The sequence below is a fragment of the Neopsephotus bourkii genome, unplaced genomic scaffold (assembly GCF_033783945.1).
Source record: "Neopsephotus bourkii isolate Nb327-2 ecotype Australia unplaced genomic scaffold, CSIRO-AGI_Nbou_v1 NB_196, whole genome shotgun sequence".
Taxonomy (NCBI): domain Eukaryota; kingdom Metazoa; phylum Chordata; class Aves; order Psittaciformes; family Psittacidae; genus Neopsephotus; species Neopsephotus bourkii.
The window spans coordinates 8,191,987-8,214,754 of NW_026900709.1; the positions used below are offsets into that span (position 1 = coordinate 8,191,987).

The 22,768-nt window shown below is 36.8% G+C and overlaps 1 protein-coding gene across 6 annotated transcripts in view; it reads left to right on the plus strand.

Moving 5' to 3' along the window:
• Nucleotides 1–22,768, plus strand: part of PDE1A (phosphodiesterase 1A) — a 223,382-nt gene that overhangs the window by 82,449 nt on the left and 118,165 nt on the right. The window contains exon 2 of one of the 6 annotated variants that reach the window (XM_061379115.1): nt 8,106–8,175. The exons of 4 other annotated variants lie outside the window; for them this stretch is intronic. Coding sequence is in view for 1 of the 2 variants with exons in the window: in XM_061379097.1 (XP_061235081.1) it covers nt 20,967–21,019 (53 nt within the window). In the remaining variant the exon portion in view is untranslated. Of the gene's footprint in view, nt 1–8,105; nt 8,176–20,413; nt 21,020–22,768 lie in introns of those variants that run through there. One more of the 6 variants, XM_061379097.1, reaches the window with a different exon arrangement.

The window sequence follows — 22,768 nt, forward strand, 5'->3', positions numbered from 1 at the left end:
ATATTACCAATTATAGTAATGTGATTATAGAATTATAACAGTCCTTTTCAGGCACTTGTACCTCAAACAGAAGGTAGCATTTTTTTTTTCTGTTCACATTAAAATTTCCTAACAGATTTAGTAAGCATAAAAAGGTTGCATTTAACCTGTGGGAAAAAATATTAACACCAGAAGTTATCCCACTTATCTGTGTCAGCTTCAGTTCACAGATTTGGATACAATGACACGTGTTTGCTCGAGTAGTTAATCTGCTTTCTTCTGTCTTCCTTCCCCACACTCATTTGGAAAGGGGAGTTACCTTTAATTGAGACTGCTTATAAGAATCCAGGTAATTTCAAGGATCTGGTTTATTGACACAAAGGGGTAATGGATGTGGCATAGGGAATGAACTGTCAGAGCCAGGGTGCAAGTATTAATTCATTGCTGTAACTGGTGTATTGAGAAATGAAATCCCTAAATTGTATTGGAACTATTTTCTTTCATTGAAGATGACAGACACAAAGAAATGGTACCCTAGTGCAATTTACAGCAATGCCAGTGCTGAAGCACTGTTAAGGAACCCATGAGATTGCTTCCCCACACCCCAGTGCAATTAGAACAATAGAAAACACTGAATCAAAGAATCAGTGTTTTACATTTGCTTGGCACAATGCTAACTTAATCAAGAATGAAATGGCTCAAGGATTTTTTCCATAGAAATAGGACATCAAGGCATTCTGGTAGCACTCCCAGAGCATGACTCACAAAGAAAAAGCAGCAGAGAAAGAGAGTAGGTTTTTTGTTTCACAAAGCCACTCACTTCCTTTCAAGGTTATGCACTTGTTTTTGGTTCTAAATGTGTTATTTGATTCTCTTCCTATTAATGTCTGAAAAAATAGTCTTAAAGGTAGATGACAGCAATATGTATGGAGCTGGTTGTCATCCCTCTCCATTTTTGCTGAAAGATGCATGCTACATTCCTTCTGTTTAGTCACTTCAATACAACACGAAATCCTGACATCATGGTGAGTTCTCTTGACTCCTTACTAAATGGGGTGGCTCTAGCAAAACAGACCAAATGATACCAATTAATTCTTTCTCAACATTCATTCATTAGCATTACAAAGTATTGTGATGTCAAGACTTCTCATGCTGGTTAAGGTATTTATCAAGCTAAACTGAAAGGCTTTTTCACCCCTCTGCCCTGATAGTAATCTTTTATCAGTCAGCCTCTAAACAATATACTCAAATAATATCCTCAGATTACCCTCCACTTAAAAATACTGATCAGTATGTTTGTCCTGCTAGTTACAGAATGATTAGGTTTCAAGGTCCTAAATCACATTTAGTTGGTATTACTTGGTATTAGGTCATTGTTCCACGTTCTTGCTAATGTTGTGTTTCCTATCTGCTGCAGTTCGTTGTGATCATATTGCTCATGCTGTCTATATACATGGCAAACAACTTTTCAAATATTTCAGAGTAGATACTTGAGCTCCAGTAGCACAAATACATTAATGTATCTGGGACTATAAAGCAAATACCTGTTCTGAGAGCAAGGGAGTGAACTAGTAACTGACCTAGAATAAAGGCTTACTTTCTAGTTTCAGTTGATTTTGGTCATGTCACTGTGTTTTGCTAGCAGTAGAGTTTCTTTTAACACTTCACCTCTCAGAAAAAGAGGCTGAAGTAATATGAATGACTGGTGATGCTGAGGGACTTCTTCAACAGTAAAATCTGGTAAGTAAACCTAATATATTTCAGATAAACATACATTTTGGGGGCTTTGGGAAATGTGCGCTTTTTGTGTAGATGGCCCATTGCTATTTCTTTGCATGAACAAAAGTATTAAAAGAAATAGTTAAGAGAAAAAATGAAGAATGAAAATTTTTTTTTAAACATGAAATGTATATCTTAGCACAAATTATCAGGATTTATTAATATGCCTGATATCTTGCTTTAGCTAAGAAAGTAAAGCAGGAAAGTGTTGCACGTATTCATATTGCTACCATGAGACATCTCTGTTACTACTGTTGGTTCTGTGTATACCTAATCACATGTATAGAACTATGAGTTGGAGATGATATGTAGTGAGAGCTATAGCTGAGGGCTGTACTCTAGATAATTCCAGTATCTGCAATATCAGGATTGATTTCTGTGTTGCGTTTTCACCCAAGAAGGTGGAGATGGGAACTTCAGATTTTTATTTCTTTTTCTCATCTGTTATCATCTCAAAGGTAGCAAAACCAGATAACCAAATCACTTGACTAGAAGGTTATGTTGAATTCTCCTCATCTCTACTCCTCCTTGCCTCTGTGTTTTGATTATTCAGTGTTTCTCCCAGAACATGCCTGCATGTGAGTTCATTTCTCTGGACTGACTTCTGAAGCCCTTGAAATCTAGAGTCACTGGTAAAACTGATTAAAAGCTAAAATTTCCATCCCATAAGAAGTGTTAAATTCTGTAGGCTTCTTACTGGACTGTGAACTATTTCAAGGTTGGGGAGTTCAAGCATTATTTTGCTTCTCTGTTATTTTATGCAGTCAGTTCACCTGAGAACTCAGTAAGAACCCCAGACAAATGATTATTGATTTATTCAGGTGCTATATCATGATGGGACCTGCCCAAGTCCACCTTGCAAAGATGTGGGAATAGTGTATAGTTAAACACAACAATACACAGGGAGAAAAAGACCTGAAAGCTATCCTTACCCTCCTCCCTCTAGCCTACAAAGAAAGATTCTGAGCAGTGGCCAGACTTGGAAAGTAGCTCTACGCAAGGTTCACAAAAATGGTATTTTAGTTTGATTTATCCTGGTTTGCTAATAAAGACGTTCTTTGCAATAGGGAGGTTTTGTAGTGGATATATGTGGGTGCACCACAACCTTCCACCCTCTGCATACTCATGTAGACTTACATCTCATTACTGTCTAGTTATTAATTGTATGTGTCTGTGAACAATGATGGCTTCAAGTACTAAGCTGTCACTATGACTTTCCCAGATGAACATCTGAGTAGGTGTAAATGTCATGATAAGCATGCTGTCTTCATGTATCACAGAAAGTTATTATCTCTTTTCTGCTGATTCTTACATAACTATACTTTTGTCTGATAAAATAGAATAAATATATAATTTATTTTTCATAGTCAGTATGTGTGTGTGTGAAAATTTGTCTTATTAACAGTGATACTTTTCCTTCAAAATACCTGTCAAATCTGACTGATACTTTTTCACGTGTTGCTACTTAGGCAAGCTTGAATGCTTTAGAGCACTTGAATATGTGACGTTAAATACACCAGTATCAATTGAAGTCACCAACACTAATTGGCCCTCAGAAACTGTAGAGAAAGAAATTAATTGGACACTTTATTCTTACATTTTATTAAGTAAAAGTATATTTAGAGATAGCAGTATTACAGAGCATTGCCAAAAATGTATCTGAGGGGCTAGACACAGGCAGACTCATCCACAGTTTGTGAAAGTTATGGTAAATTTAAAAAGTACTATTTATATTCATTTTGGATTATTTTCTGTCAGTTTTCCAAATTTAAATAATGTTAAACCCATAATAAATAGCAGGAAAGCACAAAGGAACACAAGTTAAAAAAAACCCAAACAAGCATGGCATGAAATTGATACTTGAGAGAAAAATTAAAAACTAAAAAGGCATCAGAAGTAGAGCAATACAGTCTCCATGTTTAAGATAGGTATGTAGATATTGTAAATGCAGAATCTCACAGAAAAACATTTCCTTACCAACCCCCCACCAAAATCTGAAACCAAACAAAAACCCCTCAAAACTAGATCATCAGCTCCTGTACAAGTTGTATGCTTATAAACACTTGTTCTTATTATTTACAGTACAGCAGCTAAAAACATGTTAGAGGTTTCTGGGCATTAATCTCTGGGCTGCTTAGGTTCCTGGCTGCTGGTGTAGCTGTTAGGCTGCACTGTTAGTGGTGTTTCTTCCTACCAGTCATGCAAGTGTGATGAAATGCAGGATATTGATAATCAGAAAATCCACAGCATTTAATTGCAACAAATGTTTGGGCATTTCATGTGTGAACTTGTAGGCTGTCAGTAGTCTTTTTATTCACCATTTACTGCTACTCCAGGCTTTTAAAAAGAAGATCTTTATTGTAGTTCTTTGTATTTTTGTGTCAGGGTCAGGAGCAGATGCTTGAACTTTCTAATCTCTTCTTGTCAGATCAGTATGTGGGAAAATCAAACAATGCTGTCTGCTACTTTCAAGCTTTTCAGAGACCTTTTTTTAGTGGCTGTTGGAGAGCATAAGTGTGAAAATATTCAAGCCAAATGTTTGCCGGGTATCTCTCAATGTTCATGTAATCATCAGTGCTTAAAGGCTTTGAGGAAAAGCATGAAGAGGAAAGTATTCCTTATCCCTCTTTAAAAGATACTTCTTATTCTACTTGTTCATTAATGCCATAGTTGAACCAGAAAATACTCCTTTGCTTCTGTTTAACTGTTCTAAATCAAAATTTCCAAACACCGTTTTATTAGTTCAACTCTGTGAAGAGCATAGCTGTAGAAACAGTGCTCAGGAGTGACTGACAGGTCTTAGTTTTTAATTGAATCTCAGATAAAGCAAAGCTGACCTTTTAGGAGGTATTTGGGGTGTTTAAGTGTCCAGCCTTTAACTTTTGATGTGAACTAAGAGGAGGACTTAAAACACTTTTGATTGTTTTGCCTCAATCTGTGGTACTGATAAATTCCACCATTCCAAGATTCTGCTCAGATAATGGACATTAATAACACTAATTATGTTATTAACAGACAAATAACACTAATTATTTCACTGAAGTATCAATTTGTCATAAGAAACAAACTCAACTTTATTAGCTATTCTCCTCCTCATAGATACATTTGCATGTAACTGAGTTTGTGCAGCTCTTTCATCGTATCCCACAGCTTAAAACTTGTCTTAGTTCATGTTTAGCATTTTTTATAGGCTTTATTCCATGTTTCCTCCCTGCACCAGTGTGGAAGACTTAATATTCTGGCAGCTTAAGTAGAGCCTCAGACCACATCTCTAGAAATTCTTGGACTTCTGTTATCATTGGCTTTTCGTCCTTTTTTCTTCCCTTCTTTGAGCTGTTGTTTTCTTGTCACATTTTTCTTGTGTCTGTTTTAACCCTTGGTCTAGAAAAATATGCTGCAGCTTTTTGGACATGTGCCAAAATAAAAAAAGCTTAAGTGCCAAGTTCTTAGTTTTAAAATAAGACCAGCAAGAGAGTGAAATGATTCATCGCTTCCTGGCAAGCATAATTATTACTGCAGTCACCATTTATTATGTATTTGCACCCTTTAAAGATGTGCTAAATCTTACTGTAAGTTCAGAAAGTTATCGTTTCAACTGAAACAACTGAAAAAGGTCAGAGCACCACAGGTGTGTGCTTTAAACAGGAAATGATACTATCTCCAGGACTTTCAGAGCTGAATTCCTTGGAATGAGCTGCAAGAAATGTGTCACATCTGTGTAAAAACGGTATATGCTGAGGTTAGAGTAGTGGCTCTGCAAAATAAAGTATTTCAGCTGGTTTAGCTGTTGTGTTTGTCGCTGTTGGAAGCTGACTGCTGAAGTGTGAAGCTAGTTCCACCTCTTAGCTGAGTGCTAATTCACTATCTAAATGGGGACACTGGAGATACAGTAATTATGTTTAGTATCCAATTTGTGTATTTATCCTGTTTTAAGCAAATTACTTGAATCTTCACTCCTGTAGCTGCTCCTTGGCAATTATCTATAAATAAACAAGGAACCTTATTGTAACAATGTATAGTTGAAATTTCTCTGTATTTTGAACCTTATAAAAAAATGACTCAAAGCATAATTGATTCTGCCTATAAGTCAAGATGCAGATTCATCCTCACCAGTCATTGCTAAAAGTTTTAAACAAAATTCAGACTTGATAACATATCAACGTATCGTTTGTCAGATAACTTCTGTTGCAAGATCTTTGGGGTAGCAATCAACTCTTTGTTCTGTTTGTATAGCAAATGGTACAATGATGTCTGTGTCTACCACTGGGAATTTTGGGTACTATCACAGCCAAACAAATGGTTAAAATACATTATTTTAAAATCATTACAGTGCTTAAAACTTTTTCCAAGTTGTTATGAATACATGCTATGCTAGTGAAAAATCCTTATCTAACAAGTAAATGCTACTCTTTAGTATTTTGGCATTTATTTTTGAATGTCACCTGGGCTCTGTTCTTACGCAGCAAGGGTAGGTGCAAAGAGCTGCCTTAATTTCCCCAATCCTATGGCATTCAACTTCAGTTGAAAGTCTTTGCTATAAGCTTAATTGCTGCACATTAGAATCAAAGCCTTCCCAAAACATGCAATTAAAAATGGGGTATTCAAATAGTGTGTATCAAGGGTTTTAAAAGAGGCAGAAGGGAGAAGGAAATTACTTCAGTGGGGAAGTAGTAAGGGAGGGAGACGACCTAAAACTCCCAAAAGTGATGGGTGCAGATTAAAATAGGTATAATTTTACTCTTCATTACAGTAATTAGATATCTGGGAAGGATGCTGAACACCTCCTATGTTTTTACATGTCTCTACATGTGTTTTACTGTCCAGAATTGTTATGTCTTTGAACCTTTCTCCCCACAACCTATATGAGGCTGAGTTGTGAAATTTCAGTGCTGTTCCTCCTTACTCCTCCCCAAGTCAAAGATGTTGGTGAAGAGTTTTTTAAGAAGCTGAAACAGTATAACCCTCTTTGGGTTTGTATCTTCAATTTAGCTTCAACTTAAAGGGAGCTATTGACAGATGCTGTTACTGCATTTTAATGTTGCTTAACTTGAAAGATTGCGCTGTGTTGATGGGAGAGGGTAGGTAGCTTTGCTGAACTGCAGACTCAAGAACTGTTTTTTAGTTAAAACCAAGGTTACGATTATGCAAAAAACGATGCATAAGCCTGTGATTTAGTGAATCAGCCTGGTTAAGTGTAGTGGCTGCCTTCTACAAGGGTCTTCAGTATTTTAACTGTGATGTGGAGGTTTATTTGCATTACAGACTGAGCAAAAGTCTGATATCATTGATAGGGTTTGTCAGCAAGCTGGCACAACATGAGTTTTCCTTTCCTGGCACAGATCACATTAAGAAATTTATCAGGGAATATTATGCAGACTCAAAATCTGTCAAAAATATGAATGATACTGTGACAGAAACCACCTGCACGGCTCATGATGTTCTTGGATCAATGTACCAGCAGGATATTGCTGCAGTATTCCAAATAGTAAGTGTGGTGTGGAACAAAGCACAAACCTTGAGAACAAGTTGATGCTTACCCTTTGTCACTTGAAAGCAGTTTTTGAAAGCTTATACCAAAGGATATACTGAATTTGTGCAAGTGCTAATAAGACACCATGAGTTACATGTCCACAAATCAACAAGCTCTATTTGAGACTAGGGCATCTGATACATAAGAGGGATGAAAAAGATAGATGAGACTGCATAGGAAAAGTTTTCAAAAAGAAGCTATTGCTATAAGGTCACTGAAATGAAAATTTGCTTGATACAGGAGAAGAAACAAAGCAAGAAAGGAAACCTTGTTCTTACAGAGAATATCCATTAAAATCAAAGCACCTTTTGAAGGACAGAAATTTCATCAGCTCCCAGTGTTGAAACTTAGGCAGTCTTAAGTTGAAAGTGACCAGTCCAAGATCAGTCGATGGACTACTGAAAAGCTCAGGGCTCTCTAGGTGCCAGCCCAGAGTCTTCTCTGTCAGTCCACACTGTTTACATTTGTACAACAAGGAAAAATAACCAGGTTATTTTTACCATTAATCTATTCAAAGCACCAGTCACTTAGCTTAACAAAGGACATTCTGTGAAGCAATCAGCTTCCATCAGCAGTATGGCATAAGCATACAAAGCTTTGTGCAGTGTTAGCAATGACAAGCTAAATCTAAGTTAGAATCAAAGATTCTATGCATTCAGATGTCACTTCAGTTTCATAATTTTAGATGAATCTAAGAAAAACTGCATATAAACTTGCCACTCATGATGCATGTAGTTTATGAGGTGGTTACATACACTTGTTGAGTTTATGTTTTATCCAATTCATATTTATATTTTACTTGTTAATATCACTTTAGATGGAGTCTGAGGAAGAGTCATTGCTTACAACAGTTACCAATAGAAGGATATTTTCCTGCAAATTTGAAGGTATGCTTTTGATACTAGCTGGCTAAAATTAGATTGCCAATGTGATTTGTTTTCTGTGTGATAGCTTTGCCTTCTAGGCTTAGTTTTCCGTCTGCTGTTGTTACTGTGCATTAATACAGTGACTTGCTTCATCACTTCTTTTGTTCTCTGGTTCTTTGAGAAACATTCAAATAACCACTTTTAGGGCTTGGAGGAACTTTGTAAGAGTCATACACTGGCTGGCAACTACATTTGGCAAAGAGTTACCAAAGGTTTGTTGTCAGAATAGGAAGGTGCATCCACTGGCTCAGAAAGTGCTCTGACACAGGTACATATTTGTTCTATAGTTTGGAGTATTAACTTACAGCAAGAGCTGCAAGTACAGTGAGAACAAAATTAGAATTCAAAATGATACTTGTGTTCCAAAAATGCAGTGGAGTTGCCAGACTTTTGCCACACTTAAGCAACAGTAATCAGCTGTACAAACACAGGAAGGGGGGAAAACTGGCTGCATTGCAATACCACAGAAAAGGATCCAGAAGGTAATCACAAACTTGAACAAAAGTCAACAGTGTCCTGCTGTTACGAAACAGGTAAAATAACATGCTGGGAGATACAATCTCTGCTAGCACTTGTGAGCGCTGTCACAGTGATCTGACTCTGCAGTTTGTGAATCTCTTTCCAAACACTGGCTTATATTGTTTCTGATGGTTGAAAATACTGCTTGTGTATCTGATTTTGAGCTCTACATGCCTATCACAGTTTTACTCTTGAGAGGTTTTGTACTCTTTTTGATCAAGAGCAAATGAAGTATTTCAGTAGTATCATTCTGAGGTATTTGTCCCAGATCACCATCATAATTTGTTTGGTTTTCAGAGATTCATACTGCATGTTTGTGTTAATGAATCATTAGGTCTTCCCCTTTTCATTCTTTTCAAAGTTACGTGTTTGCAGTTTCAAAGTTTTTAGTTTTAGGTGCAATGCAGTTTTCTTCAGCCCCTGCAATATAGTTTGCTAGTTAGTGTGCTTGCCTGATCTAACAGGAAAATACTGAGACGTGCATTAGACGCAGTTATTCTAAGAACTAACCCTACTTTCTGGCTTATTTTCTCACTGCTGGCAGCCATTGCTAGAAGAGACCAATGAAGCACTATTTAAATCTGCAATTATTCCCTGTGTTTCCAAAAAGCCTCAGCTCTCTGGGAGCTTTTAATGGCTCCCTTCTTGCAGTCATGTTTCTTGCTTTTGATACTCTGAGCCTTGGAAGTCTAATTGATCATTATCCCTGATCCCCCCCATGGCTTTGTAACATAAGCTTCTGTACAGCACAGTCACTGTTTGAACTCCCTCTGAACCCTGCTCTCCCCTCCCCCAGAAAATGTAGTTCTGCAGACCAGAGAAAACCAAATGACCAAAATAGTGATTTACACAGTAGTACAAAAGACAGACATTTTCAGAAATAGAAAATGACTGGGTTTTATATAGACATATTCCTGGTATTTCCATGGTCTTCCCTGAACTTCTTTTTAAAAACGATCATGCCAAAACAGCTTTAGCAGAATTGACCTGAGTAGCCCATATTGTTTTCCTTAGGCTATATGATTTTGTGAAATGGTTTTCTTTGATCATGGTTTTTGAGTTGGTCCCAATAATATAACTGAAAGAATAATTTCCTAATAAGGATCAAGGAGTATAATGGAAGAATTCATATAGTTAATCTGGATAAAGAAATAATTAAATAGCATTTCATTGGTGCAAGTGAGAAGAATTCTTAGTTGTAAGACATTTTACTGACAGGAAACATGTGGGTACAGACGCTTGATTGTAGAGAGTCGGGGTGAAAGCCAGGTTCATAAATGTCTCAAACACTCTGTAAGAATGGCTGTTAAATGAATAATTATATTTTAGCACTTGTCATATAGTCATTAATTATAACATGCTCATTTCATTTTACATACTATTTTAATGCTCACCATTGTTAAATACTCTCTTGATTGTATGTATCTGTAGAGTGAAGTCATTCATGTACCAAACCAGAATCATTCTATGTCATTGAATGTAAAATTTTTAATTATGTCGGCTTTGCAATAAATATGGTGAGTTACTTCAAATAAAACTGAAGAATAGGAGCATCTGTCTTAGTCTGAACACAAGTCTTACCTGAACACAGGAAGTTCAAGCAATGTGCCTGAAGAATCTGAACAGCAGTATCAGAGAAAACGGTGCAACCTCAGTCTTGCATCATTTGCAGTGAGCCACAGGGCATTGACAGATGAGCATTGGCTACTGAAAGGTTGATTTGACCCATGCCTGAGTTGAAGACTTAGAGAAGATACTGTGCTAAGTGCCCTACTGAGGTCTGAATGGTAGTACTAGATGCTGTTCTCTTTAGCATTCCTGTTTCTGAGCTGCACTAGTCTGCTAACAAGGCATATGGAGGGATGTTTAGCATCTTCATGTCTCATATTGTTCTTATGCAAAAGGGTGTAATTACTCACTTGAAAAATAGCAGTGAGCTCCACTAGTATTGTGGGAGGCACATCTGACAGATGTTACCCCAGTTCAGGGCTCTCGTGGGGAAAAAAGATTAAAATACAGCGGAGGGTGTGTTTTTCTATAGGTTTACTTCAAGATCCACTAAAACCTGTTTCTTTAAAGGAATAGAAGTAGTTATTTCCTGATTCTATTTCAAATTACATTTTTTATTTTCCACTGCAGATGTCCTGATCAGTTAGGATCTATCCTAACTGTATAAGTCTTTTCGTTGTGAGTATGGCTCACCACAGTGTATTTAATGGATAATGTTCCATCTGCTCTTTGAGAGCCACAACTGACAGTGAGTTAATCACGCAGTGAATGCCACTGACGTTGGGTGGGACTGGTGTTATGAAAACTTCTCTCTGATGTGAATGAAAGGATTTCTGTTTTCTAAAATGTCCAAGATGACTCTTCTGCAACTTATGGTGGGAAATACTGAATTAACAGAATGTTATTTACACCCTGTCTTCAGTTCAAATAACATAAAATATTATGCAGTGGTCAGTATTAATCTAAAAGTATTTTCCAGCTGTTGTCAATATGTTTTTACATACTGGAAAACCTTTTTCTTACCTAATATTATGTTTTAATTTATCATTCGGTAGTGACTCATGGCATGTTTAATAATTCTGTAAAAGACATTAGTACACAGATTTTGTTAAAATTTCTGTTCTTTGTTGCTTTTTAGTTCAATTTTAGGTCTTTAGTATGAAAAACATCAACTCATTCTTTGATCCTACAGACCATAGGTAAGGAACTTAACAATGCCTTGCTGTGTGCTTTGTCTTTTTAGTAGATAAGCAAAACAGTTCATTTCCTGGAGCTGGGAGCATAGTGCATTACATGTATGCTAAATTCATATGTAAAACAATTGTATGAGTAATGAAGACAATTACATTGCACCCACATTCAAACATCTCGGAGAATTCAACTAAGAAAATTAGTCTGCCTCAGCTCTGAGTTGAGGTAAATTATGGTATAAATTTAATGTAGTTTTTTTTTTTTTGCAGTTGGTGGTTCTAGTACAGTTATGAAATTCATTTTTCTGAACTGAGATTTTAAGTATATGAATGAAGAAAGATGTGTTTCCATGAAGAAAGGGAAGAGAAAAAAATCTAGGCAGAGACTTTACAGGAAACCATGACTCATTCTTTGTTTATAAACAATAATGCTTGGTGTGTTTCACATTCTCTAGTTTGGTTCCTTTTATTTTATATTGCTAGCAAGCTTTGACCCTTGGTAAAAAGTCTGAGCACTGACCTACATTTGAGCACTTATTTTAAAGAATTGTTGACTACACAAGTGTTATTCTGGCAAGTAGATTAACTGACTGTCAAAATTTGTCCAAAGGAGTTAACAGGTCCTGAACACAAACACACTGGTGAACCCTTTTTCAGGATTGTTACCAGTGATTTCAGGAGGAGGCACAGTGTATTTGCCACACTAATATAATAGTACTCACTTTCTCTTGCAAGAAGCTGAAGGAATCTTTGTTGGTTTTGCGTATCTACTTTTAAAATCAAATGAGCTGATGCATTTGGCATAGGTTTCAGTTTTCTCATATCTAGACTACAGTTAGCAGGAGACCCTTGTTTTCATAGTTTAGTCATACTAAAAATTAACTTTACTCTTAGGGAGATAGAGAAATGTTGATATTCAGAAAGTCTACATTTCTCCTTTGCTTGTTGTTTTTCCTCTCTGGAAATGCTATTTCCAGGTGAGTTTTCTTCTGGGTCTCCTTAAAGATTTGCTGGAAGAAACTTCCCACTAGTCTTCTGTCACAAGTACACATAAACTTGGCACATTTGGAAGGATGTTATCACAGTAAATAGAGACTTGGGAAGAAGTGTGTATTGTGTTGGGGGGATGGTGAGCTGGTATAAGGGGGAAAATAATGCAAGTTATTTATATGTAGAATATAAAACTCTCTGAGTCTTCTTGTCTTTGAAAAACACTACTGTGTATTGCAAAGGCCATAATAGAATCTAGATAGAAAAAAAAAAAAAAAAAAATCAGATCATTACTATATGCATTACATTTTGTGAATATCTTTGTAATAGAAAGATAAGAGTGATCAAAATGTTACTGTATTAGAATAATAGATTTCTGAGTCATGCACACGACATTTTTTGTCTATGGCCATGTTACATATTCTGAGGATAGAGCTGAACTCAGAATTTCATTTATCACTATTCGTAAGACTTTAAAATGATGAATGTCAGATTTCAAGACATCTACAGGGAAACTATTGTTTAAAAGCAATTTTCACAATCAGGAAGAAAAGCTCTGGTATTATTAGTGCTGGTATTTTAAAGAAACAGTTTTATAAGATAATATATAATCACCTATAGGGTTTTTGATGTTACAGCTTCTTTTGTATGCAACCTATATGTGACCGAAGAACAAATAGTTGATAGAAAAAACACTGCAACAACTCCCAGGTACTGATAATCTCTAAGGGAGAAATGCATGTGTGTATACTTCCAGGAAGTTTTCATGTCACTCAAACTGGATACTAGTAACCTAATGACAAAACCCAGAAAGTGTCAATAACTGTGGCTAGGGCTGAGTATTTTAACAGATGAAACTGAAGTTCCAGAAAACTAAGAAATAGCTGAACTTGGAGACCACGATAAAAGGCAGTGCAAAATAATTTCAGAATCAAAAATGCAACAACTCCCTCAACTTATTCTATCTAAATCAGAACTGCCTGAAAAAAAACCCTTTAAAAAGTGATACTTATTTTTCATACACTGTTTATCAGAACAGGACTACAGTTCTTCCTGTTGTCTTGCAATGGTTTCTCTATTATGTATGACTGATGGTTGTGATGGTTGTTTAAATTTTGTTTCAAGTTCATATTCTGCCACCTACATAAAAATTTAAAATTGGATTTGAACATAAATTAAGAAGAAAAACCTATGTAGTATAGAAGTAGTTGTCATAGATTCTTGCCTATTAATTCCAGTCTTTTAGCTGAGAAATATTGTGTTTAGGGAAAATTGATACAGCCTGCCATGTTCTTCTGATTCCTTTTAGCATAGCCTCTCTTCTATTAAATGGCCATTTATTTTCCATGGGGAACTGCAGCTTATCAGAGAAATTATTTTGGTCATGATCTTGCTATTGCCCAATAGCCATTCTTAACATATGCCTTAGTTACTCATGTTTTCCTTTTTGGATCATTTTCAAATGACAAACTATTTTTTGCTATATTTAATTATTGTACCAAGTATTTAAGTGGACATACACATGTATTTTAACCATTATCACATTATCTTGAAAGAGGTTAGCCTTTTTTTTTTTCTTCTTCATATTCTGTAGGCCATCTGTACTAAGTCCCAGGCTTTTTATTACCCTTTTCCCTCATAAAGAACAACAGTATGCTTGGTAAGTAGTTGCTCTATTGTCCAACATATAGTTGCCATTATATGTGTACATTTAGAAAATACAATTGCAGTGTTTTCCAATAGAGACTGAAATTCCATCCACCAGGGCCAATAATAATATTGCACTGGCTCAAAACCATGTTTTGACTTATGTATCCCAGTGCTAATTTAGCATCATATATCCCAAAGGAATTTCTTTCTCCTTTTCATTTCCCCTCCCTTCCTTTCTGTCTTATCCCTCCTTCCCTTGTCACTAAAGATCCTAATAATATCAGGTAGAATAAAACAAAATACAGCTTCTTCAGAAGGTTTTTTATGAAAGGGGAAAACCAATGTACCTAGGAGACTTTAGTATTTGTATTTTGTGGTATTTCTACTAATTTACTTTTAACTTTGTTGGAGTTTTAAAATGTAGTACAATATAAAAGAAGTAGTAAAAGACTGGGAAGCTTCTTAAGCCAAGTTCCTGTGCTCCAGTCTGAGCAGGAAAGTCTTAGCAGGGAAATTAATCTCCTGTGTGACGGCATTGACGTAAATCTCTGCTCAGTTTGTGTGTGCATGTAAACAAAGAAAGAAGAGAGAATAAAACAATTGTATAAATATTCTTACTTGCGAGTGGTAAAATGGGAAGCCAGAACTTAAAGTTCTGCACAACCAGAGCTTTACCACATGCACTACAATAGATCCCCTAACATTTGCCAACTTTTCTGTCTGCATTCTGAATGAGTCACAATCATCTTCAGTACTGTCTATTTTTTTTTTAAGCTTGGAGAAGTCATTAGGTTAAGTTTTAGAGTGGGTTTTGCTTGAACAGCAACATGAAGAAAGAGATTGAGACTGTCCTACACATTTATGTACACAGAGTGCAGTAAGTGGTTGGTGAAAAAGCATTCTGCCTGATCCATACAGGATGAACTGCTGAGGAATATGGGTACCTGTATGGAGAATGTAGGTAACTATAATTTATGTCTTAAATCATTACACAAACATTTTTCTGGTAGGTAGTGTTCTCTATTAAGTGTGACGTGCTTATGGTAAAGGTAACCCTTCATATGGCAGGCAATCACAACATTTCCTAGAGCATTTAACTTGTGTCTGGGAACAGTGCAAGACATCAGACACCTGGGCAAATTTATTGGCTCTATCTAGACAGATATGGAGACCCTGCATATGGACTGGAAGCTAGGAAAGGGGGTGCTGAGAGACATATCCCTCTCATTATCATTAAAAGCTTGTGACAGCTATTCTGTCTTGTAGAGTGCATTCTGTCTTGTAGAGAGCATTGAGCTCTTCTTGAAGACTCTTCCTTGCTGAAGTGGCAATGATAGCATAGATGGATTTCACATCTTTCCCTCCAGTTTCTTTTGCATTGAGTTGAAATGCTTACCCTGTGTGCAGACTTGATGGAGTGGATATAATGCATCAATCATATGAATACCGAAATAAAAATCTTGTTGCACAAGATACACTGGTTTTCTACTGTGAAAAGTTTCCACTTCGTGCACTAGTTAATCATTTAATCACATTACAATTTTCATAAAAAGTGAATGGTGCAAGGTATTGTACTGAAAAGTAAAATAGGATTCTTGTCACAAGTCCTGCTTAAGATTTTTGTATTACAAACCTATACATAAAAAAAAGGAAAAAGAAAAAGAAAAAAGGAAGTAGAGAAGCATGTAGAAGTATGTTGTCTCCCTCCTCCCCCATTTCAATTAGTCAAGAAAATAAATGGATGCATGAAATTTAGCTTTCTGCTTGTTCCTTTGTTGTTCATGAACAATAGGGGAAAGCCTCTGACCCCTTATTCTCTTACAGAAGCAGAGCAGAGATTATGGCATTTAATGGATTAGCACTTTAAGTGCTACACTTCATTGCCAGAATTAGGGACCAAAGTTCAAAATTTGGATGAAGTTTCAAGTAGATGAAAGAGTCAAAAGCCCAAATGATATGGTTTGTTGGTAAATGGTTTCACATACACAAAAATCCCAAACTAAACAGCAGGTTCAGCTAGTAGCTGATAATAGCAGTCGGTTACCAAAGAATTTTAGAACAATGAGGTTGGTAAGTGTATTCGGAGATTATTTACTCTACTTTCTCCTCCAAGGCAAGGCTAGTCATTTCTGAAGTGTGTTTACACAGCCCTTTAAAGTCTATCCTTAAAAACCTTCTCATTGTGATTCCATGAACAGATCCCTTCAGCAATTAATGTGCTGATTATAGAACCATAGAATCATAGAATAGTTAGAGTTGGAAAGGACCTTAAGATCCTCTAGTTCCAACCCCCCTGACGTGGGCAGGGACACCTCACACTAAACCGTATCACCCAAGGCTCCATCAAGAGCCTTGTATTTTCTATGAAAAGTATTCTTTCCACCACTGAATCTTTATTACCACAGCTTTATAGTCCTATGAGCTATTTTGCAGCCCATTATTTCTTGACCACAAGGATAAGGAAAATAGTCTGTTTCCAAAAGCTTACACAGCTACGTTTATAATCTGGAAGATTTTTAGTTATGTTTGCTTTTACTTTTCTTTAGGGTACATTATGTGTGACTTTCTGCCTCTCCTCATATGAGGTGTTTTCTAGATTTTGTTTTCTCAAGGTTTAATCCAGTATGTCTCTGCTGAATCCTGTTGCCCCAAGGCAGGAAACAGTGCTTCAGGTGAACCTTAGGAATACAGAGAATGGGAGGTTGTTCTTCTGAATGATACTGTCTTTTATATGTCCCAGGGTGATGCTTGGTCTTTTTTTCATAAGACTGTAATAGGATGTTTAGTTTATTCATGATGATTCACTGCTACTTCTCATGCATTTCTGAAGAAGTGCTGCCTAGCCAATGGCCCCTTATCTAGCAGATTATTCCCTTGTGTATGCAGAGCTTGGTATTTTTTATATCCTCTTTTTTTCTGACCATCTCTGCAGTTTGTCAAGAACATTCGGAAGAGCTTATTAGCTTAATATTGTCAGTGCTGGACTAAGTATATCACCTATCTCCATCCAAACCATTGAAGAAAATAATACTGCATAGGGATGGCCCTGGGAGAGCAAGCTTCTTAGATAAATTATCTTTTTAATTTGACAGAATTACTACTCTTTCAGCACAGTTTACCGATTATTTTTCTCAGCTACGTTCCAACAGTTTCATAAAGATGATTTCTGCTTCCCCATATGTGGTTGATCATGCATTATTGTCTTCCCTTTCTGTTGGTCTCACACCTGTCTTTCTACAGAGGTAGATGAGCCCTTAACCAGCAATGCCTACACACATCTTCATTAACCAGCAGATATTTTAGTTAGAATGTAGAAAGAATCAACTGTCTGACAGATTGCTGGTTCTTAAATTTACCATCTTAATTGCCCATATTTTTGAAATTAAAGTAGGAAAAATAATTACATTTCCAGACTTCTGTCAAAGAGCTACGGATCAATAAGAAATATGTGGCATTAAAACAAGCAGAATTAAAATATTTTGGGTCCTAGCTCACATGTAGTCTTTTGCCTTGAGACATAGTACTAGGTATCGAATTACTTAACTGTTGCTGTAGGTCTTGAGGTTAGGGAAACTCAGGTTTTGTGAGTGGTCAAGTATTACATGCTTTTAGTCCCACAAGTTTGCTTTCACATGAACATATGCGTGGGAGATGAAATAAAAATAGTTCACATTACATAGAAACAGCAATGGTCATTGGTTGCAGTGGGCAAATGATAGCAGCAATAACTGGAAAATAAACTGAAAAAACCCCAAACAATCCAGGAGTGTTCTGCTTGAGTTTCATCCAGTTTTAGCAAATTAAATAACATATGACTAGGGCATCATTTAAACAGTGGTTTCCCATTCTAATTATTGCTGAAAGGATTAGTCTGAAGTAAGAAATATGATGAAGGTTACCTATGGAAGAGTTCTGAAAGTTGCAATACTGCTTTCAAGCAGAAGTCTTTCTTACTCTAATAAAAATGCACCTCTTCAGGCATTCTGTATATCAGGTCCAAGTATATCCTACAGTTGAGTGATATTGCTCCAATATGCTCTAATACTATACTCTGCAAAAAAGGTTACCTCCTGGTAAATTTTACACGTGATTTTTCCACTGAACAATACAGGGATAATCTCAGTGGGACTCAGGCTTCAAGCAGTCTGGTCAATCTATCATACCTTTCTGAAGTGCCCTTTCTTGGAGAATTTGTTTGAATACTTATTCAACATGTAGGCACAATTAGAAGGAAAAAGTCAGTGGGTTGCTACTGTATTGAATGAAAAAAATGGTCCAAAAAGTCTTTTTGGAAGGTGAAAACCAATGCAATTAAAGTGAAGTTCTGTGAGCATTTTATATTAACATTTTCTTTCCCTGTCTTTTCTTTTTTTAACAGTTTAAAATTCCTAGAAGCCAAAGTAATTACACTGCAGGAATTTCACCTCCCCTAAATAGTACTTTTTACAGTGCCATGTTTCAGTAGAAGTCCCATGAACAACAGTGTGCCTTGGACCAGGCCCAGATAAATTTACTTTTAAGATTCACAGTAGTTTCAGGACTGATAAAACTGCTAGATGAAAGGTTGGGGAGTTCAGTGGAAAAACATATTTAGTATAGCTCTCACTGAGAGTTAGGAGATTTTTTCTTTTCTTTCTTGAAACTCTCAGAAGATCTCAGGATTTTTACCCTTATCTACAGATAATCCCTCTGAATAACAGAAGTAAAGCAGTCCTATGTACATAATGTGAAGCAGAAAGGGAGGTTTCTTTGTAATTTTCAGCTTTCTCTATAGAGAGTGAACACACTTCAAAAAGCAGAAATTAGTTTGAAATTCTAAAACCCAGAGCAGGAAAACTACATGAATCTTGGCAAGCAAGAATAAGTAAGGTTATGACTACATGAGAGACTTTAAAAATATGACAAAGCTCTGCAAACTGCATGTTATTGAAGAAAGTTCTTCAGATCATTCAAGATCTTGGCAAAAACTAATCTGTCATCTGAAAAAGGTAATTGTTTTCCTGATGAAGGTGTATTTCTCTCTGCTTCTCAAAGGAGTAGGAATGAAGAGTGGGGCAAGGTGAAACCTGAACTGACACAAAATAACTGGTGGTGGCTTGACTTATAATTTTTGCTTTAGTTAATTACTCCATGGCTGCATCAACAAAATACTTTTTTATTGTGTGGGGACCAGCTTCTGGGTCTTCTCAGGCTAACCGAACTTTACACTCTCACTAGGTTGTATAAGCAGTATATATTAGCTCTAGGAAGAGATTTTACCCCTTCCAGTAAAACTCACTAAACCACTAAATTTTCCTTTGTGGAAATACTTATTACTGGAATATTTGATATCTCTGTTTGTATATAGTATTTTTCAATGGAATTGTTATTAAGTTAATAAATACTTGTTCATAAAGTAATACAGACTTTCTTGGTCATGCACAGTCAAAGACACATCTCAGTTTACTTATCTTGCCTTTTCTGCAGACTTAACAGTATCCCTCAAACTTAATTTAATACTACCCAGTGCTGTGCACGTAACTGTATCAATCTACCACTCTCCTCCTATCTGTCCAACCAATAAAGCAATTGCAAAAGCTACTAACCTTCCTGATCCTACTTGCTTCGTATCAATAGTTTCACTTAGCACGTGGTGCTTCTCAAGAGTCAGGCTGAAAGGAAGCTTTAGTGCTGGATCACAGGGAAGCAAGAACCATGGCAGGTCCTTTCCTCCCCTGGCAGGAAGGGGGCACACGGTGCCAGGGTACCATCCTGCCACGATGTGCAGCTTCACACGTGATGATGGCTTGCTGCTGGTTCAGTGCTCCTCTGGCTGGGTTCCATGTTTTCTGTCAAGCCGTGTGCCAGCACAGCTTCGTTATGGGCCCTTTGACATGCCCGGGAAACGACATCTCACCTGAACCACTTGTGACTTCAGTTTACGTAGAGACGCACGGTCAGCTGCTTCTGCTTTATAGTTTTGTTTACAGCCTGTGTTCGCTGCGGTTGAATTCTTCCTGATTTATGTCAGCGTGATGTCAGAGCAAGCCTTTCAGTTTGGATCTCTGTTGAAATCTTATCTTGCAAACAGTAAGAGTTTGCTACTGTCAGTATCTGAACTTGGTCATTTTTGTTTTCCTCACTTAAGTAACATCGGTTTGTTTTATGTAGTGATGGTCCTACCAGCTGCAAACACCATATTCTGCTTCAGCCAAGTCTAGGTTATTAGGTTACGAATGCTAAAAATTATGAGCAGTGCTTTAATTTGCATAGTTATATCCACATATCATCCAGAGTGAATAAAAGCCAGATTGCAAAATAATTACAATCGCTTGAAGTAGAGCCAGCCTCACAGACCAGATCCATCTGTCTTCATTAATTTGTATACAGCCCTTTTACCAGAACAAACTTTCTGAAGGTACTCGCATGGGAATGCTGAAACAGCTGCACAACTTTTATTTTGAAGAAAAAAAAGTTGAGCCTCAGAACAGTGTGTTTAAGAGAGAGAGAGAGAGAGAGAGTGACTCTGCATTTAGGACTTTGACCAGCATGTGTAAGAAATGCTCTCATGGCTGGAATAATCTAACAGTTTTTTTTACCTGGATAGCCCTTGGCAAAGCTCCTCTTTTTCCCTTGTACAGTTGAAAGGAATCCAGTGCGATTCTGTGCTTCGATCAGCTTGACTCCGGTTTTGCACAGCCTGCCCGCTTTGGTAGTGCACGGCCGTGCCTGGCTTCTTGTGGCCTCTATGGCCCTTTTCTGCTCCACTGTCAGAAAGAGGGAGGGAGGCTTCCCCCAGTACCAAAATATCATTCTGTGTGCTCTCTGCAGCAGAGTAGCAAAGAACAAGTTTCCTGATTACTGCCTCATCTTTTTGGAGTTACTTGCTGGAAGAAGTCTTTTTCCCAACTTTAAATGGATGATTGTGTTACTATCAAGAAAAAGCATCTCCAAAGACCAATCTTTAGGTAAGTGATGCTATTATTAGCTTGAACTGAAAACATTATGAGCTTTACTCTCTCTGTCCTGTTAAAGTTCATATGCAAATACACAAAAAATTGTTCAAGAGAAGGGTTTGCTATTGTGTAGCCTAGTAATGTATCACGGGATTTTGGTGCTCAGAATATGTTCTTTTCACTTGTTGAGACTTTATGGAAGGTCTTTTTCTTCTTCTCCCTATCATCTGCATTCTCTGAAGTTTTGTGTGGGGTTGTCTTTATTATGAAAGAGGAGCAGCATAGCTCTTGAAAACTTTTTTGTGTGTGTTTTGTTTTCCTACAGCTCTGCAGTCCCTCAGTGTATTGTGGAATTATAAAGCTGTTTTAAAGTGGAACAAGGTTCATGGTTGGTTTAGGTGATTGTGTCTGGATGGCAGAAATTTAATACTTGAAATGATACACTTTTCAGTGTAAAATAGCTTGCTTACTGGGATGTGCAGACAAGTGCTTAAAGTGTTACTAATCTGTAAGACTTTTCTGATAGAAAGGGTTCAAGTTTAAAGAGTAACAAGTTGGAGTTTTTTGTGAAGTGGTTCTTCACTGCTTCTTACATATGTTAGTTCAATCTATGGAACATCTTTCTTATTATTCTGTATTTTAAAGGCAAATACAAAATTCTTTCTACAGATCAGGATTAGATCTAGTTTACTTGTGCTTTTTACCACAGGAGAGCTCTCTCTTTCCTTTGGCCAGTCCTAGCTTCAGACCAAGTGATCTTGACCAGGAAATAATGTTTCTCAAACTATTGTGAATAAGGATGCAGTGTCAGTAAGGTTAAATAAACCTGCAATAGTTCACACTTCTGTTTATGGCTGGTGACATCTATAACAAAACTCCAGCTCTTACTGGGTGACATCAGCAGGATATTGTAACCACAGTGTTGATATGACAAATAAATATAAGATGGTCCCAGAGCAAATACAGGATTGTTATTTATTGGATAGCCGCTACTGATGTAATATGTTATGGAAGTACACTAACAGTTGGTATTGCAGCTCCAGAGTGTGTTCAGACAGGTAGTCATGCCAGGATTTTGTGCTACTGTTACATGTGGAGAAATCTTTCAGTAGTGTTACAGTGACGGTGCAGAAAGAGAATCTGGACATTAAAAGGTTACTATGGGAGTTAAATGGCTTAACTGTTAACCTTAAATTTGAATCTCCTATGTGGATGTGCTATGCAATTTATATCATAAACATTTTTCACTTTAACAAAGTGGAGCTAAGGTATTTCACAAAAAGTTTATGACTGACGATTAAGAGACATTTTATATTTTCCTCGGGTGGTGTTTTTTAAAATAGTACAATTGAATATATTTCTGTTTAAACATCAATCATTATTTTTCAAGGCTCTATGATAATTATCCCATAAACTATAACGTAAGTATATTTTAAGTGCACATTCTTCACAGTCATTTACGGCCATTACACTTGTGGGTGAATAAGTGCATATTTCCTGAAGTATTTGGGAATCTGCTATAGAAGTCTGCTGTAGCTAGTGTAGTACTGAATAGTTTGCAAGAGCATTCTTAATGGACGTTTCCCTAAGTTGTCTTGTGGGAGTGAACTTAACTCAATGAAATAGAGTAAGTTTCAACATTTCTTACCAAAATCCATTCCTGCAAATCAGTTCTAAATACAGAACGGCAACTAAATACTGTTGGCATGCTTAATCCAGAGCAAGAAAACCCCTAATATGGAAAGCCCCCAAAGAGTCATG